This window comes from Erythranthe guttata, chromosome 10 (assembly GCF_056151865.1).
Source record: "Erythranthe guttata isolate IM_541 chromosome 10, IM_541, whole genome shotgun sequence".
Classification (NCBI taxonomy): domain Eukaryota; kingdom Viridiplantae; phylum Streptophyta; class Magnoliopsida; order Lamiales; family Phrymaceae; genus Erythranthe; species Erythranthe guttata.
This window is the reverse complement of record NC_142542.1, coordinates 18,684,914-18,702,970: the sequence shown is the minus strand read 5'-3', so window position 1 is coordinate 18,702,970 and position 18,057 is coordinate 18,684,914. Positions and strand designations below refer to the sequence as shown.

The 18,057-nt window shown below is 31.2% G+C and overlaps 3 protein-coding genes across 4 annotated transcripts in view; 2 read left to right on the top strand and 1 right to left on the bottom strand.

The window, feature by feature from the left end:
• Positions 1-15,312, top strand: part of LOC105949440 (uncharacterized) — a 97,964-nt gene extending 82,652 nt beyond the window's left edge. For both annotated transcript variants that reach the window (XR_016033928.1, XR_016033929.1), the window contains exon 11: positions 15,220-15,312. The gene's annotated coding sequence lies outside the window, so the exon portion shown is untranslated. The remainder of the gene's footprint in view (positions 1-15,219) is intronic.
• CYP94D2 (cytochrome P450, family 94, subfamily D, polypeptide 2) lies at positions 196-2,045 on the bottom strand. Its single transcript, XM_088824259.1, has one exon. The coding sequence runs from the start codon at positions 1,877-1,879 to the stop codon at positions 353-355; it is 1,527 nt and encodes a 508-aa protein (XP_088680385.1). The 5' UTR covers positions 1,880-2,045; the 3' UTR covers positions 196-352.
• LOC105949417 (WAT1-related protein At5g07050) lies at positions 9,387-11,535 on the top strand. Its single transcript, XM_012972725.2, has 7 exons — positions 9,387-9,698; positions 9,791-9,853; positions 9,953-10,069; positions 10,154-10,415; positions 10,505-10,663; positions 10,730-10,881; positions 11,006-11,535. The coding sequence occupies exons 1-7, from the start codon at positions 9,496-9,498 to the stop codon at positions 11,301-11,303; spliced, it is 1,254 nt and encodes a 417-aa protein (XP_012828179.2). The 5' UTR covers positions 9,387-9,495; the 3' UTR covers positions 11,304-11,535.
• Positions 15,313-18,057: the final 2,745 nt, after the last annotated feature.

The window sequence follows — 18,057 nt, the reverse complement described above, 5'->3', positions numbered from 1 at the left end:
TTTTCAGAAACATATTAAGAAGTTAAAATCGGATCGGAAAGTGAAATCTAATATATATTTTCAATTATGCCAAAAAGAAAAATCCAAAATTGGAAAAATATTGTTCCATAATCAGAAATATTCGAATCAGAATCTATTAGAAAATTCCATTCAAATTTCCTCCCCTACTTTGAATTATCAACCACCTCATAGAAGTTGACACACATAAATATTTTAACTTATAATCATATTTGTACAAAGAGAAAGGCCAAACAACAAACATACAAACATACAAACACAAGTATTTTTATTTAATCACAAGACAACCCATAACATCATAAATATTACCTTAAGAACCCCAACATTACTTTTTTCAGACAATTCGCTCCTTCACTCTAACCGGTAAACCACCCTTCATCCTCAACGTCAAAGACAACAAATGCTCCGGGCACTCGTCTTTCTCCATCAACACTTCCACCGCAAATCTCTCCAAAACCGAGGCCGCAATCAATTTCATTTGTATATACGCCATTTCTTTCCCGAGGCACATCCGCGGGCCCGCATGAAAAACCGGATACTTAAACGGGCTCTCTTGTCTATAAACCCCGTTTTCGATCCATCTTTCGGGCTTGTACTCGCAACAATCCTCCCCCCAGATACTCTCCATTCTACCCATCGCGTACGTGTGGTACGAAATAAACCAATCTTTCCCGATAAAAGTGCCGTCGGGTAACGTGTCGTCCTTTTCGCACGCCTTCGTGTCGATCGGTACGGGTGGATATAGTCTCATTGCTTCGGAAATCGACGCGTGGAGATAGTGCATTTCACGAAGCTCGTCGAAAGTGTAGCTTTCACCGAGTGATTTATCGTTTTTTTTACGGGTAAATTCGAGTTCTTGGAGGATTTTTTGTTCGACTTGTGGTCTTGAAGATAGTAGCCAAAAGAACCAAGAGAGAGCAGACGACGTCGTATCTCTCCCTGCTAGAATGAAATTAATTACAATGTCTCTGAGAAATTGGGGGGAATTATTTTTAGGGTTTTGGATGAATCTCGATAGTAAATCTTCGTCTTTTTTCTCTGTTCTTTCCTGGATTCGTGTTTGAATTATATCGTCGGCGAATTCGTGTACGATTGCGATTGATTTCTGCAGATTTTTCTCGGATCCCAAATTGAGGAATTTTTTGATTAGGTATAGTTTCGGGAGGGCGTACATGAATCTACCTGAGCTGAGAGTGGCGGCTTCCTCGAACGCCGCCATGAATCCGCCGGCGGCGGCGGCGTCTCCGCCGAGGCAGTTCGGATCGACGTTGAATGCCACCTTGCATACGTTATCGAAGGCGAATCGTTCGAGCGTGTCCTGCAAATCGAGTTTTTTTTCTGTTGCGGCGGCGGTTTCGAGGATGGGGATTAATCGTGTGCGGAGCTCTAGGGCGACGTTGTCCATGGCGAAATTGCGGAGGGATTTGGTGTTGAATTCGTGGCTGGCGGATTTGCGCTGGGTTTTCCAGACGCCGGCGTCGCTGTTGAATATTCCGGTGCCGAGGAAGTCCTGCAGTAGGGTTCGGAAGCGGGTGCCTTTTGGGTAATTGTCGAAGTTCGATTTCAGCATGTGCTCCACGATTTGGGGGTTCGCCGTTATGACGCCGTGAACTTTTCCGGGACGGTGGAAGACGGAGGTGTTGGTTGGGCAGCGGGAGAGGATTTCGGTGCTCCAGTCGAGGAAGCGGTGGCGGTTGCGGAGGAAATCCGGGAGGGTTCCGACGAGTGGGTAGATTTTGAAGCCGTGGGTGGGGGGATCATTTTTCTTGGGTTTTGCGTAGAGAGAGAAGATGTAGAGGAGGAGGAGAGAGAAAATGGGGACGAAGATGAGGGTTTGGAGAGAGAAAACGGCGAACTCCATTTTTTCAGGCGGAGTTGTGTTTGTGTTGCAGTGGAAGTGATAAGATTACGTACACAATGGAAACCAATAGCCAATCAATTAATTCCAAAAATATTTTTATTTACATTTTACTTGAGAAATCAATTTATTTAAATTTGTATATAAATATATTTAGAAATTTATGAAAAACCCCTGAACTTAGACTAAATAACGAAAAACACTTCCGCATGTACGTAATAACCAAAATCCCCATCTGATTAACTGTTGATCCAGTTTTTTAATAGAAAATGTGTATGTTAAATAGGTGAGAAGTAAAAGAATATATATGAAATTGTGTAAAGTCTTATTCCCTGGAATCAAAAAAATCCGTGAAAATTTACATTGTAAGGGAGTTGGTGTAAGATGGAAACAAACCTCATGATTTTTTTGATAATTACGAATAGATGGAAGTGGCTTTTGTAATTTAATCTAAATTTAGGGGAGTTTTCATAATTTATCTGATCATAACAAGTTGGACTCTTGATCGCTACTTGAACTTATATCTCATAAATCTATTATACAGTAGAATCTCGATAAACTAATACTCGACAAATTAATAGTTTTATTTGAATAATAATGTTATTCAGTTCCGGCTCGATGACAACGTGTTTTCAAATATTTATTCAATAATTCCATGACAAGAATCGTCCCGCTTAAAATAATAGTTCGATGGTTTTATTTATAACTCTTTTTTAATAACAGAATCGTCCCGCTTAATCTTTTGTTTTATTAACAGGCCCTCGGAGGTTGGGCCTTTGACCCAATACTTATTTTTGGGTATTACGTTATAGGCATTAATTTTATAAGACTTTTGGATATTACTAAATATTTAATGTGTAGCCCAAATAGATTTCCAAGTAGCAAAAAACATTTTTTAAAAACAATATTTTTTAACCCCTTTACAATTAAATATTTATAATAAATTTTTATCATTTAAAAAGTCAGTTGGTCGGTGTAATATCGGCCAACTGATTTCTAAGTAAAATTGCAACCGTTGACCGGTCTATTTATACGTGAGTCGGTTAAAATTATCGGCCCGACTATGTGAATTGGTTAATTATCAATTATTTGTCAAGAAAAATGAGTCAAAAGTGGGTCGACTGGTCGATAAAACCAATCCATGCCTAGCCATAATTTCGTAACGTGTGAGTTCTAAAGATTCAATTTCAATTTGAAAACTATCAAGTATAGATAGCATCATCTTCTTTTTTTTTTCTTTTTTTGGGGCCTTTGCGTAGTCATCTTGCTAGGTTTCAATAAGACAAACGAACAAAAGAGAAAAAATAATTATGCCATAGAATTATTATTCATATATACATCGAAAAAAGGAAAAAAAATATAAATAAATAAACAAAAGTAATAGATAAAGACCTGCATGAACTTTACAAATAAATGTAAAATATTCATTTTAATTTGGTTTATCTAATTGTCATTTTCTTATCTAATAAGTTGTGATTATTTTTTCTATTCAAAGTTTCATTTGTTCAAGTTCTTATGATGGATGGTCTTTTTCATATTCTATTTTAATTTATTATTTTTTTTAATTCCTAAATTATTATGAGGGACACATTTTGAAATGAAATGAACCTCAACGCATAAAATAAGTCTCGATGCCTTTGCGTGAAGGTATATGAACGAGACAAATGGCCTAAAAGGAGAAAAAAAAAAGATAGGGAAAAAGACTTAGTTCATTCAACTATTATTCATTCATATAAATAAATAAATAAGGATCAAAAGTGATAGATAAAGACTTGTCTGAATATTCTACAAATATAGAGAGAGCCATTTTTCAATGCAAAGAACTAAATTATTGAAAGGGGAAAAAAAATACAAACTGAATTACACTAGAACATCGATAAATTTATAATTTCACTTAATTAATAATTTCTGGTCCCGACTTGGTAAAAATGCATTATATTATTAGTTCGATAATTTAATATTCCGCTAAATTAAAAGAATTTTATTAGTTCGGATTATATTAATTTATAGAGATTTAACTGTATAAGACTAAACTTACAGGATTAAAATTATAAAATCTTAAAAACAGAAAATGTTATGTATGTGTTTGTGCATCATTTTTTAATATATATTTAAAGAAACATTTGACGCATTATTGCAAGTAACAATTACTAATTTCACAAATATATATATATATATATATATATATATATATATATATATATATATATATATATATATATATATATATATATATATATATATATATATATATATATATATATATATATATATATATATATATATATATATATATATATAACATTATGAGTTTCAAATTTAATAAACTTTTTCAGAAAAAAAAAACGTTGTAACGATAACATTAATATTGTTTAGCTTTTCTAGAAAGTGATTATGGTCTCTTATTTAATTTCTTAATGGTGTTTGATTTAATTTTTAGGGTTTTAGAAGATGATTAGTTAGAAAAATCATAAGAAATTAATTAAAGTTGTAAAGCCGAGGATAGCTTTAATTAATGGATGCATGATTGAAATAAAGATGAAGACCATGGTCTCACGTAAATTGAATCTTTGACCATGACTTTTTCTAACAAGCAATAATTCAACACTTCAATTCATATAAGTTAGCAAAATGTATAAGAATCGCACTCGTGGATCAATAAAAGAAAGAAAGAAAAAAAAAGTACAATGAAAGAAACATCAACTTATGTATGGTTTATTTCATTCAATAAAATTAGGACAATTGGCCGATCAATCAATCCATTATGCGAAAGGTAGTGCTGATCAGATTGGATTGGGTCGGTCGATTATCGACCTAAAAACTAACAAGTCAATTTTACTCGAATTTGAAAATTATTGTTGACTCAAGTCGGTTGATGCTTCCGAAATAGGTTGGTTGATGGGTATATCCGTCACCTAATTTACTTACAAAAAAAATAAATCAATATTTGGTGTAAAAATATGCACATTCTTCTGCCTAGTGTCACTGCTCTATCATCATTTATCAGTTCAAAATAGGTAGCAGCAATTCCGAAAAAATATATAATTCTGAAATTCAAACCAATTCCAAACATGCACCGTCCAAAGTTCTTGTGAAAGGATTTACGCCAACTTTTTTTTCTTTCTTGATTATTTTATTTATATAATTTAAAATGCTAACTATTTTGATAATTCCTATACCCACTTAAAAAACACACCCTTTGTTTCATATATTTTTAATAAAATATTATTAATAACGTTGGTTGATCGATAATCAACCAAATTTTGATAATATTAGAACCAACAACCGAACCACTATAAATAGATTGGTTCAAATTTTCGACCTGATTAAACGTGGGTCAATTAAAAATTATTGATACACCTGAAAATATGGTTGGTAATGGAACTATTACTGAATTAAAAAAAAACACAAAATAAAAGACATAAGTCTCACCCTTTAATAATTCCTTAGTTTTTCAAAACAAGAAGCCATAAAGAAAGGTGCATGGGATAACGTACACATAGTTCATATTCGTTTTAAAAGGCACAACTTTTCTTTTCTTTTTTCTTCATATAAATTAAAATACATTATTTGAAAAATGATTTTGCTTGCAATAATTGAAAAGAACGAAGGAGCATGCATTCTCCAAAACGATTTGGTGATGAAAAAGTTTGTTGTATAATGCATGGACGGTTTATATATCTTCTAGGTATTATTTAATTTAATACATGCTTTCATATTGACTTATGTAATTAAATGAATTTTAAATGTTGAGTGAGACAAATGTTATACGTGGTGCAGCACATCGCAACTATAAAGTTCTATTAATTTAGTGAATATTTAATAATTAATAAATTAGTAAATTTTAATTTATGTATTGTAACGACCTATTAATTTATGAAATTTTTAGTGAATATATTGATCGATTTAAGATTCGTTATCGTCGTTAATCTTGATCAATTTTTTAGTGAATACATTGATCAATTTAAGACTCGTATTAGAAAGGTTGTGAAATAGGTGAACCCGGTCCAAAGAAATAACTGTTTTAAATTGGATGAAATAAATCTTGCAATTTCAGCTCGGACAATAGGTGTTCCGTGTTCATGCTAATACATGTATATATAAGTTGTTTTCGTCGTTATAAATTTCAATCACCCGATACCATGACTTTCTTCATTATATAATTTGGAGCAACATAAAAACAAATAAAAATAGAGTCTCGTTCGCGAAAGAAAACTCTTAAAGCAACAATAATATTTTATAATTTTTTTTGTTGAACTATGACAAAACTACACCGAAAAAGGTAAATTACGGACACCCCTAAAGTAAGACGAAATAAATTACCGATCCTTGTAATATTGCTAATTACAAATATTCCCCTAAACTATTTCTTCGTCTTACAACTACACCCTTACGGAGTTATGAGTAACGGAATCTGGCAAAATATGGAATATTCGTTATGAATTTTCAAATCTACCCTCGTGGGTTAATTCAATATACACACAAGGAGGTAGCTGTAATATTTTTTCTTACTTCACGAGTAGGCGTAATTTACCCATAGTTTGTTTGTTTACCGAATAAATAATTTTGGATTCCAACTTAAAATGAATAGATTCGAACACATTGTACACTTTACCGAATTATAATTTTGGATTATTAATTAATTTTTATATCATGTCGACGTTTTACCTGCCACAATTTTATTTGAAAAAAATCAGACACGAGTGAAATTAAATCACAGTTGTCTCCAATAATTTTGTTAGTGGAATATCACGTACTCTGCTAAAGACAAAAAACTAACTAAAGATTCATTAGAAAGATTGATTTATAATTATATAATTAAATTAAATAAAATAAAAATAAATAAATAAAAATAAAAACTGAACAGACAAATTAATAGATATGACCCGTTGCTCCCATTTACTTTTCACAATGTAATAGAAACCTAATTCATGTACTCCATTTGCATGCTAGCTAGGGCACCCCCATTTCAACCTGCTTCCATTTAATTAATTTTCCTTATTATCTATATATAATTGATCAAGCATTTATATTTTTTTTTTTTTTCAATATTTAATTTGATCCCTCCAAGAAAAATTGAAATGATTTTGTGCACAAAATAGAGTAGACAATGGGTTCATTGCTCGGAACCAACTGTCGATCGAATTCTTTCTTTTTTTTCGTTCGACAAAATATGATTGAGTGTGAATAGATGCCCATTTTCAGTGTGCTCCCACTCCAGTACATTTTGTCTGCAGATCGACGTACCACTTGGTCTCTCTATACATACATATATCTCATGTTTCGTTAATATTATTTTCACGTTTTTATTTATTTCCTTATTCGTTGTCATTACATTTATTCGAAATATGATTGAGTTAGGCCTGATATAGATATTGTCGCATCTGTCTCGCTAAGTGCTTGCATTGTGTCTCTATACATGTAACACGTACGCATGTGTGCGCGCGCGCGTGCGTGTGATTTATTGAACTCCAAATTCATGATTCTTGAATGTAATTTAAAATAAAATAAATAAATAAAAATCTAGAAATTAAATGGCAGAAAGATAAGAGAATAAATGGGAAGATATTAGTTGATAAAAGATAAGGTGTGTGAAAATCAGCTGATAAGTGAAAGTTAAAGCATATATATATATATATATATATATATATATATATATATATATATATATATATATATATATATATATATATATATATATATATATATATATATATATATATATGATTAGACTATGCATATCAGATGGGATATATGCATAATGTGTAATAATCCAAATTGAAATTATATTTGATACCAAAGGAATTTAATTCCTATTCTTGGAATCGATCTAGAAATTGATATTCCAATTGTAATCCAATTGTGTAATCAGTCACTTCCAATGATCTTGGTGCCAAGGAATCAAATTAAGCATCTTCAGCTAACACATTTAATTGAGAATATTAATGTATACAATTAAATCAATTATATTCAGATTTCAGAAGCAGATATTTATTATATACATATATATTCTATCCAGATAATTTATTTAGGGGAAATACGTCATACACCAACGTTAAAGAAGACAACCTATTTAAATGGCAAATTCTTGCAAGAATATATTCATGCTCCATTACTATGTTTACATGTGAATCTATTAGATTGGGTCGAATCGTCAATTGCTCCATAAATTAAAGTCAACGTGTACGTTTTTTCCACCACATATAAATAATTTTTATTTTTATTATTATTATTTTTACTATCTATAATTAGTTGTAATTAAATTCGAGAAAATTAATAGAACCCTTAGATTGCAAATTAAATGTGTGTGTATATGTATATAGCATTAATCAGGTGAAATGCACAGGAAGAAAACACACAGTACACGCAGTGATATATGACATATTCTCCAATATAATATATATAAGGGCAAATTACGGCCACCCCTGATGTATGGTTAAATTACGAAAAAACCCCTCCTGTTTGGGTAATTACAGCCACCCCCCTCCTTTTAAATATTTTTACGTAAAATTTTTGTAATTCGGTTATTTACCGAACCAAATCGTATATTTTGTTCGGTAAACGGTATGAAATGTTGGCGTACCTAAATTTTGGTCCGGTTTTACCGAATTAACATCCCTAAATTTACCTATGGAGGGGTCTTTTCGTAAGATAAATACATAGTTGAGGGGGGTGGCTGTAATTACCCAAACAGGAGGGGGGTTTTCGTAATTTGACCATAGCTCAGGGGTGGCCGTAATTTGCCCCATATATAATTCAGAAAATAAGAAATGAAAAATTCCAACTTTTTGAAGTGGCCATTGTGCCATTAAACTAACATATATTAAAGTTAAGATAGTACTCTTGCATGCAAATTAGTGGTGCCTACCCAAAGATGGAATAATCACAGAAACGAAACCGAATATTATTTTATTAATTAATAAAAAGAACCTCCTAATAATTAATTTATTAATTAATAACCCTTTTGATATATGTTGCAAAATTATCCAAAAAATTGAAGCAATTTAATTTTCATAGAGCAATTAATAAAATAAATACGGCCATATTCAAAAAATTCTTATTAGTAGTAATTAATTATGTCTCGTTTGTTCATGATTAACTAAATAATTAGATTATGTCGTCGCTCGGCGGCTACATCGGGACTGGTTGCATGTGGACCCCACATCCACCCCCCACCCCCCACCCCTCACCCCCACCCCCACCCCCCCAACTCCCTAATGGCATCAGCCAGCACTAAAACTCACATCAAATCGATAACTTGGCCACTATACCACCAAGGAAAGAAAAAAGGGAAAAAAATGAAATAAAAAAATTAAATGGAATCCACCCAGGTTTTGATTATCCCAGATGACGCCACGTGGAGCTCACATCACCCGTCTATGGATATATGCACAAGCAAAAATCAGAATATTCAATTAGATGCACCTGATATCAATAGGAACCCTAAATACCCAAAATACCCCCACCATAGTGCTTATAAATACCTTAGTTTCAATCTTCATTTTTCCTTAGGACAAACACAAATCTCTTCTTCTTCTTCAAGTGTTATCCTCTCTCTCTCTCTCTCTCTCTCTCTCTATCTTTCTCTCTCTACAGCCATTCTCAAAGAGAAAAAAACAATGGAAGGAAATGGAAAGATAGGGAATTGGTTTGAGAGTGCAAAACCCTACATAGCAATGATTTCGCTGCAATTCGGTTACGCCGGGATGAATATTATCACAAAAGTTTCGCTCAACCGAGGTATGAGCCACTACGTTCTCGTCGTCTACCGACACGCTTTCGCCACCGCCGTCATCGCTCCCTTCGCTATTCTCCTCGAAAGGTACATACTTTATATTTATTTACTTTAATCTTTTATTCCACCAAAATCATCCATTTTTCTTAAATTTATTTTCTCGATTTATCGTCACGCAGGAAAGTTAGGCCGAAGATTACGTTCAAAATTTTCATGCAGCTCTTCGTTTTAGGACTTCTCGGGTAATTAGTACTATCTCAAGAGTCCTTTTTTTTTTTTCCTTCTTTTTAGTATTTATAAAAAATAATTAATATTTGAAATTTCGTTGAATAAATCGACAGGCCGGTGATCGATCAGAATTTCTACTACGCCGGTCTGAAATTCACTTCCCCGACTTTTTCATGTGCCATGAGCAACATGCTACCTGCCATGACTTTTGTAATGGCAGTTCTCTGCAGGTATATATATGTATATCTATATCTATATAGATACAAAAGCATTCGAAAAAAAAAAATTGAGTTTGATTGGTGTTTAAAATATAGGATGGAGAAGTTGAATATGAAGAAGGTGATGTGTCAAGCAAAGGTGGCGGGAACAATAGTAACAGTGGGAGGAGCGATGCTGATGACAGTATACAGAGGTCACGTGATAAACATGTTTTGGTCAAGTTTTATCCATCCTAAGCAATCCTATGTTCCGACAACTTCTAATCATGCTGACTCATCCGCCGACAAGGATTGGCTCAAGGGCTCTATTCTCCTCATCATTGCCACTCTCGCCTGGGCTTCCTTCTTCATCCTTCAGGTACTATATTCATACTCCATTTTTTTTCAAGAAAATTATTTTTCTTTTATTTATTTATATTTAAAAAAAAAAAAAAAAATTTTACGCAGGCGATTACGATGAGGAAATACACGGCGCATCTGTCATTAACAGCACTTGTGTGCTTTATGGGAACACTTCAATCTATCGCTGTCACTTTTGTGATGGAGCACAAGCCAAATGCTTGGGTTATTGGTTTTGACATGAACCTTCTTGCTGCTGCCTATGCTGTAAGAACTCTCTCTCTCTCTCTCTCTCTCTCTCTCTCTATCTAACGTCAAATAATAATTTTGCAGGGAATTGTGTCATCAAGCATAGCATATTATGTGCAAGGACTAGTGATGCAGAAGCGTGGGCCGGTGTTCGTGACTGCCTTCAGCCCGTTAATGATGATTATAGTGGCGATCATGGGCTCATTCATCTTGGCTGAGAAAATATATGTTGGAGGGTAATTCATTATATATTTCTCTATTTATTTAGTATTATTATTAAAAAAATCGAATAAACTAAAATTCGTGACGACTAATTAATTAATTTTAATTTTTTTTCGGTTTCTTGAATTGAAAAATTAGGGTTCTTGGAGCAGTGTTGATTGTGATTGGACTCTACTCAGTGTTGTGGGGCAAATACAAAGAGTACAAGGAGATGGAAGCAGAGCAGATTCTTGAACCAGTGAAAATTGGGAATATTAATAATAATAATAATAATAATAATATTAATAATAATAATAATTTAAATATAGGTGATATTGAGGCAAATAATAATAATAATAATATTGCAGTGGAAAATAGAATGTATGTTCCTGCAATAGCAATTAGTGGACCAATGCCACAGCCTCCCATGTTGGCTTTGGAGGCTCCTAAACCATAATTAATTTATAAATAAATAATAAAAAAATATATTAAATTGCCACAATAAAAAATTGGCAAAAGAAAAAGAAAGGGTAAATGGCATTTTGGTCATTTTGTATCTTTACTGCTTTTTGGTGTTTGCCTGTTTGGTTTTTGACTTTGTTGAGTAAATTAGGGAGCTTGTAACTTTTCTTTTCACTTGGGGTGAAAATTTGTGGAAGAGAATTTAATGAAAAGAATTTCTTTTTTAATTAATTTTGTATTAGTGCTTTTCAATATATGTGTCCACTTTGATTATTCTGTCGATTTATTCATACAATTTGCTGACGCATGATTCAGATTCCCACTTCAGAATTTGATGTGATTTCTATAATAAATAGTTATATTTAAATTATTTGATGATTCTAAAGTTAAATGAATGTATAATGTTCGTATCATTAGCAGAGTCAAAATTTTAAGTTTGAGGAGAACGAATATTTAAAAAAAATCTGAGGAAAAACTGTTAATTTTATAAATTTATATAAATTACTAGATATTTAAGAAATATTGGGGGCCATGGTCCCCTGACTCTGTGCTGGTTCTACCACTAATACATATGCAATCCTCAAGCCGATTGTCTTGATCGATTCTGAAAGCACAAATTCATCCTAATCCTTATTTATTACATATAGGATTCAAAAGTGTTGCAAGTGCTACATCAGGTAGAATATCACCCCATATTTGCTACATAATTATTATTCCACATATTAATTGTTCCAAATTTAAGAAGGTCCAAATCAATTGATTCAAATTGACCTAAGATTAATCCAAGAAAAAAACAATAAAAAATATCATATTTGTACAAATCATCTAATCAATATTCAATAATCATCACCTATAAATATCTATCATTATCTTCATATTGTGAGGTACATGATTTAGGTGGTGTACATTTGCCAAAAAAATATATATGTATGGATTTTTTTTCTCCTTTTGGGTTCACAATTTGCTAATAATTAATATTTACAAATGCAAATATTGCCTTTTCTTCTCTTATATAATTTGTTTTAACTTATAATCTCAAAAGTATATTCAGAACAACCTTATTTTGGCTTGCACTTGTAATTTTATCTAATTTCCACATTACTTATACGGACATTTGAGATATTTTAACACAATTAAGCTCAGAATTAAAGTTTATTTTGCAAACACATCAATCACGAATATAGCATCTATATAGATCTAGATTCGAGGAATCCATTATTTCACCAAAATCATATGCTTACATCACCATATATAATATGCCTCTAATTAAATTGTGATCCAAAATAAAGAATAATGGTTGGAATCAAGTGAACAAAGTATATGTGTAAGCACAAATATTTGTGCAATTAGGCCAACATTAGTTATTCCTTTTTTCTTTTACAACTTTAACAAATTCCCTTGTCACTTTAATTTGATATCTCCCAAATTATACCTAAGTCTTATCTAAATTCAATGAACTCACAATCTTGATTCTATTACAAGTTTCATTGCCTTCTTTAAGGTCTCAATAATTAGCTCTTTCTAGATGGCCAAATATATACATATAGGGGCTTCTATTTCTATTATTATTATTTTATTTTTTATTTTTTGCTCATAATGAAATTAGGGTTTTCTCTAATCGGATACAACATGAATGATTATTTTCTTATGGTATAATTATGTTATATGTTGCATAAATGGATCAAATATGAGTCACGAGTTTCACAAAATCTATCCAATAAGCACTTTTTAAAAATAAAAAAAAAATCCAATAAACACTAAATTCTATGATGTTAATTATTACCACTTTATAGCAAAGCCTCCAATTTTGATCAATTGAAAGGGAATTCACTCACAACAAACAAAATTAATAATACATGAATATATAATTAATACTACATACATAAATAATAAATATTATGGAGAGAGAAGCAAGTGGGAAACACAAATTATTGTTTAATTAATGCAAATCTAGCTCACCCAACATACACATACTCAATACACTACCTACATTAATTAAATAAAGACAATATTAATCACGAAACTTTAAGACAATAATAGTTTTTGTTGCCACCTTAATAATTTTTACAAAATTCAATTTCATAAAATTGAGTGTTAATTTATCAGATTATTGATTTTTTTTTTGACCAGCAGAATGACAACACGTACATATATAGTTATCGATCGAGTCATTGGAAGTACTCTAGAACATACTTGTATAATTTGACTATTTAATTGTATTAAGAATTTGTATACTAATTTAATAATTTAATATTTCGCCAGAACGATATAATTTTGTTACTTCTACTTCTGACTGTATTAATTTATAAAAATTTAATTTTGAATACATGTTGTTCATGAGGTAGAAAAGAACAAATTTAATTGCGAAATGTGGATTAATTAGTGAAGTGGTCCACCATAATAGAAGAAGAAAAATTGTGGTTAATCTGCATGGAAGTCACTAACTATAATATATATAATAATATAATATATAATAAATATACACCCGACCATTAATTATGCAGCATCGATTCTCCACATAACTTTGTTATATACATTTGAAATATTTGGTTCACACGCACTCTTAAAAGATACTTTGTCATGTTGCTTGGAAACACTCATCCACTAATAATAAACATAAAATCTAAAATTGAATCTCTCCTCCCCTTTATTTTAATCAATTTAATCATTTCTTTATTCATATGTTTATCTTCATTTTCATATTAAATGCATTTTTTTTTTCTGTTTTAATTTATTGATTCACTCTAAGTATTAACTATTTCTTATTACATCACTAAATAATCAAGGTTATTTTAGTCATTACTGTATTTTTTCTTCTAAAATCAAGAAACATCTGTTGAGATTCTTAACACTTGTCCTTCATTTTCATATCAAATGCATTTTTTTTCTGTTTTAATTTATTAATTTACTCTAAGTATTGACTATCTCTTATTACATCACTAAATAATTAAGGTTATTTTACTCACTGTACTGTATTTTCTCTTCTAAAATCAAGAAACATTTGTTGAGATCCTTAACACTTGTCCAAAGCTGAAAAATGATAATTAATTAGAAACGAAGGGTGTATTTATATTGTTTTCATAATATTTATCGTAAGAAGTAATTAATTATTTATATTCTGAATAAACCCTTGATGGAAATAAACTTTGGCTACCCGAAAGTGTAAAAATCTTGTACGAATTTGACTTTAGTTAAACCAATTTAAAGTTTGGGTGCCATTATTAATTATAGAAAAAATCAAATTAAAATAATTTAATATTTCAAATTAATCTACATACAATGTAAAAGTTAAGAGTTATGGCATTAAAATAAAGTGGTGCTGAAAGAAGATACGCGTTCTTTCTTCTTCCACTAAAGTATATATCCAAGTGGAAGAAAAAAAATGATTATTATATATATTATTAATTAAAAAGAGAGTTTCTTCCATTAATTTCATAAAGCGTTACAAAAGCTTACCAATATATATAAATATATATATCATATTAAAAATAGGTGCAAAAAGTAATTTAATAATTAAATATATGAAAAGGCAAAGATGATGTAATCTGAAAATAGAAATTCCGAATATATGATCAGCATTTTTGCACAATGATTACTGTTATAGGGGTCGTCACCTGCAACAGTTGTAAACACTTGAAAATGTTTTTCAACCTTAGCTTTAATTTGTAATAATTTATATTGTCTGATTAATACATCAAAAACCTAGATTATATTTCATGCGGCCATGATCAGTCACTACTCACAACGTCATATGGGTGATTTTTTTTAATTTTTTTTAGAAGCATGGACACGGAAATGGCGATACGGGGAACGGCATTTTTCGAAAATGGGGATACGTAAACTTAGGGGAAATGTGTAAATATTAAAAATATAAGGGTGTATTTATAAATCTACTATATAAACATATACAGTTAAACCTCTGTAAATTAATACAGTTCGGACTAGCAAAATTCTATTAATTTAGCGAAATATTAATTAAATTATCGAATTAGTCATTTAATACATTTTTACCAACTCGATCGGGACCGGAAGAAATTATTATTTCAGCGAAGTTATTAATTTATCTAGTATTAATTTATGGAGGTTCTACTATATAAGTTTTTAATTAGGGTAAACTACAACCACCCCCTGAGGTGTGGTCAAATTACGAAAATCCCCTCCTGTTTGGATAATTATAACCACCCCCCTCAATTATAAATCTTCTTACACGTCCATCCTTGCGGTTTCAAATTTAGTGGAATTTTCGAGATTATATGAAATATTATCACTTTTGTACTCGTTTTATCCTATTCAAACTCAATATATTTTGAAACAAGATGATCATAATATATGTTTTTTGGCTTGTATATATAAGATTGTGGTGCATCAGAAACTGTATTTTTACACAAAACGAGTACAAATTAGAGCACATTCAATGGAATCTAGATGATTATGTTGAATTTGACACCACAAGGATGGAGGTGTAAGAAAAAATCATAATTGAAGGGGTAGATGTAATTATCCAAACAAGAGGAGTTTTTTTTGTAAATTGACCATACCTTAGGAGTGGTTGTAATTTACCCTTTTACTTATTTATATATAAATTATTTTTTATATATTTTTATACAAATATATTGAAAATAAATTTTACTATCAACTATTTGAGAATTAATTTGCAGCTGATCATTAAATCCTGTAAATAATTTGAGAAACAACAAAAATATTAGAAAATTTGCTATTTAAACATGTTTCTAACTTTATGAAATTTCCAAAATCGCCCATAAGGTGTCCGGCAAGTGTCTTCGAGTTTCCGACACCAAACGTTTCCGAAAATTGGAAACGTTGAGAAATTGAAGTTTCCGTGAAACAGATCAACATTAGTTTTTTTCAGAAAATTTACAAGTTTTGTCCAAGATACATAATCAATTCTAATTACAGTTTCAATTCTAGATTTTCGGAAACTAAAAATTCATTCAAATTCCAACAATACTCCTGGAAATTTCTAAAATTTTGGAATTATCTGGGCCTAGATATATATATCGGCCATAATTAAAACTTTCTAATGGGCCTAAGACTAAAATTAATCAATGGGCCCAAACTATTTTAGAACAAGACACGTGCGTATATTTTAGAACAAGATTAGTGAATATTTTATTGGGCTTTCTTCAGCTTAGTAAACCGAAAATTACAAATATACAAATGGGGGCCCTAAATATATATATTTTGCGTGAATTATTTTTATGTAGAGGGTAGGAAAGTCAATTTAACCAGTCTCATTGGGTACCTGCTCCGCCCCAAATTTATCGGGCAATCCCTACCCCATTAGTAAATCAGGCGGATAGGGGTTATTAAATTTTCTGAAATGCTAATTGTAGCTGGACTTTTACTGAAATTGGCTTATTTACAGCGGTAGTCTTATTTGTCAATTTTCTAACTTTCGAAAAAAACCGAAACGCTCTCCACTAAAAAAAATCGAAAACTTAGAATTTGAAGCTCGTTCGACAAATTAAAAAACAACGATTTCTTCAATTGCTGGTCCGAATAACTTTTAAATGGTAAAAAGAAAGAAAAAAAAAAAAATTAAAAGTCTGTTTAATCGTGCTATACAGCACGAGAAGTTTCAAAAAAGGGGAAAAGATTGAGTTACCCGTGCTGTACAGCACGAGAACTTGGGTTTCAATTTTTTTTTTTTTTTTTTTTGTATTATTAATTTTCATATTCCTTTATATTATTAATTTTTATAATTTGGTAGGGTGATTTTGACGAAAAATTTGACGATGAATGTACAAACGAGTGCAATAATCCGAATATGTGTTATCATGTTCCTTAAATAATTAGAAAATTCGATATTTAAAAAAAAATATTAAAAAAAAATAAAAAAATATTAAAACTTTAATCTCCCGTGTTGTAGAACACGGGAACTTGAATAATCTTCAAGTTCCCGTGTTCTGCAGAACGGGAACCTCATGTTTTTTGAGTTCTCCGTTCTGTAGAACACGGGAACATGAAGATTATTCAAGCTCTCGTGTTCTACAACACGGGAGATTCATATCTAAATATTTTTAATTTTTTTTCCGAAAATAAAAATTCAAAAAACAGTTTGAAGGTCCCGTTTTCTGGAGCACGAAAAATTGAATCTCCCATTTTCTGGAGCACGGAAACTCGAAGAAAATTCAAGTTCCCGTGCTCTGTAGAACGGAGGATTCAAGCCGTTTGAATCTCCCGTTCTGCAGAGCACAGAAACTTGAATTTTCTTCGAGTTTCCGTGCTCCAGAAAACGGGAGATTCAATTTTTTTTACGAAATTCGAATTTCTAGAGAGTGTTTGGAATAGGAGAGAGAAATTGAAAAAAAAAATTTAATGAAAAAGGTACCGCTGCAAATAAGCCAATTTCAGTAAAAGTCCCGCTGCAAATAGCAAAACCCTTAAATTTTTTACCCATAGCGGGTATATGTTTTGAATATATGCACCCTTACCCGTCTCGTATCCAAACCGTTTATAGTTTGTTACTAATTTTATATATTTTTGCATTATAAAATACTAATATTTTGAAATATTTTACTTTAATAAATAATAAATAAATAAATAAATCATATTTTTTTAAGAGTATTGTTAGGGTGGGTGCGGAGCTTGTTTTTTACTGGGTGGGGGCAAGTTTTGCAAAATCACACCCGTAATAGGTACGAAATAGGTATGCGCTAGACCTGACCATCGGTTCGGATAGAACCAGAACCGGAACCGGAACCGAACCGGGGTCAACGATTTTAGAC

What these genes read in the sequence shown, in the direction of transcription:
- CYP94D2 (XM_088824259.1), bottom strand. Translation starts at nt 1,879, where the DNA reads ATGGAGTTCGCCGTTTTCTCTCTCCAAACCCTCATCTTCGTCCCCATT.
- LOC105949417 (XM_012972725.2), top strand. Translation starts at nt 9,496, where the DNA reads ATGGAAGGAAATGGAAAGATAGGGAATTGGTTTGAGAGTGCAAAACCC. An exon ending in TTCGTTTTAGGACTTCTCGG is followed by an intron (nt 9,854 to 9,952) that starts GTAATTAGTACT and finishes ATAAATCGACAG; the next exon opens with GCCGGTGATCGATCAGAATT. An exon ending in CTTCCTTCTTCATCCTTCAG is followed by an intron (nt 10,416 to 10,504) that starts GTACTATATTCA and finishes AATTTTACGCAG; the next exon opens with GCGATTACGATGAGGAAATA.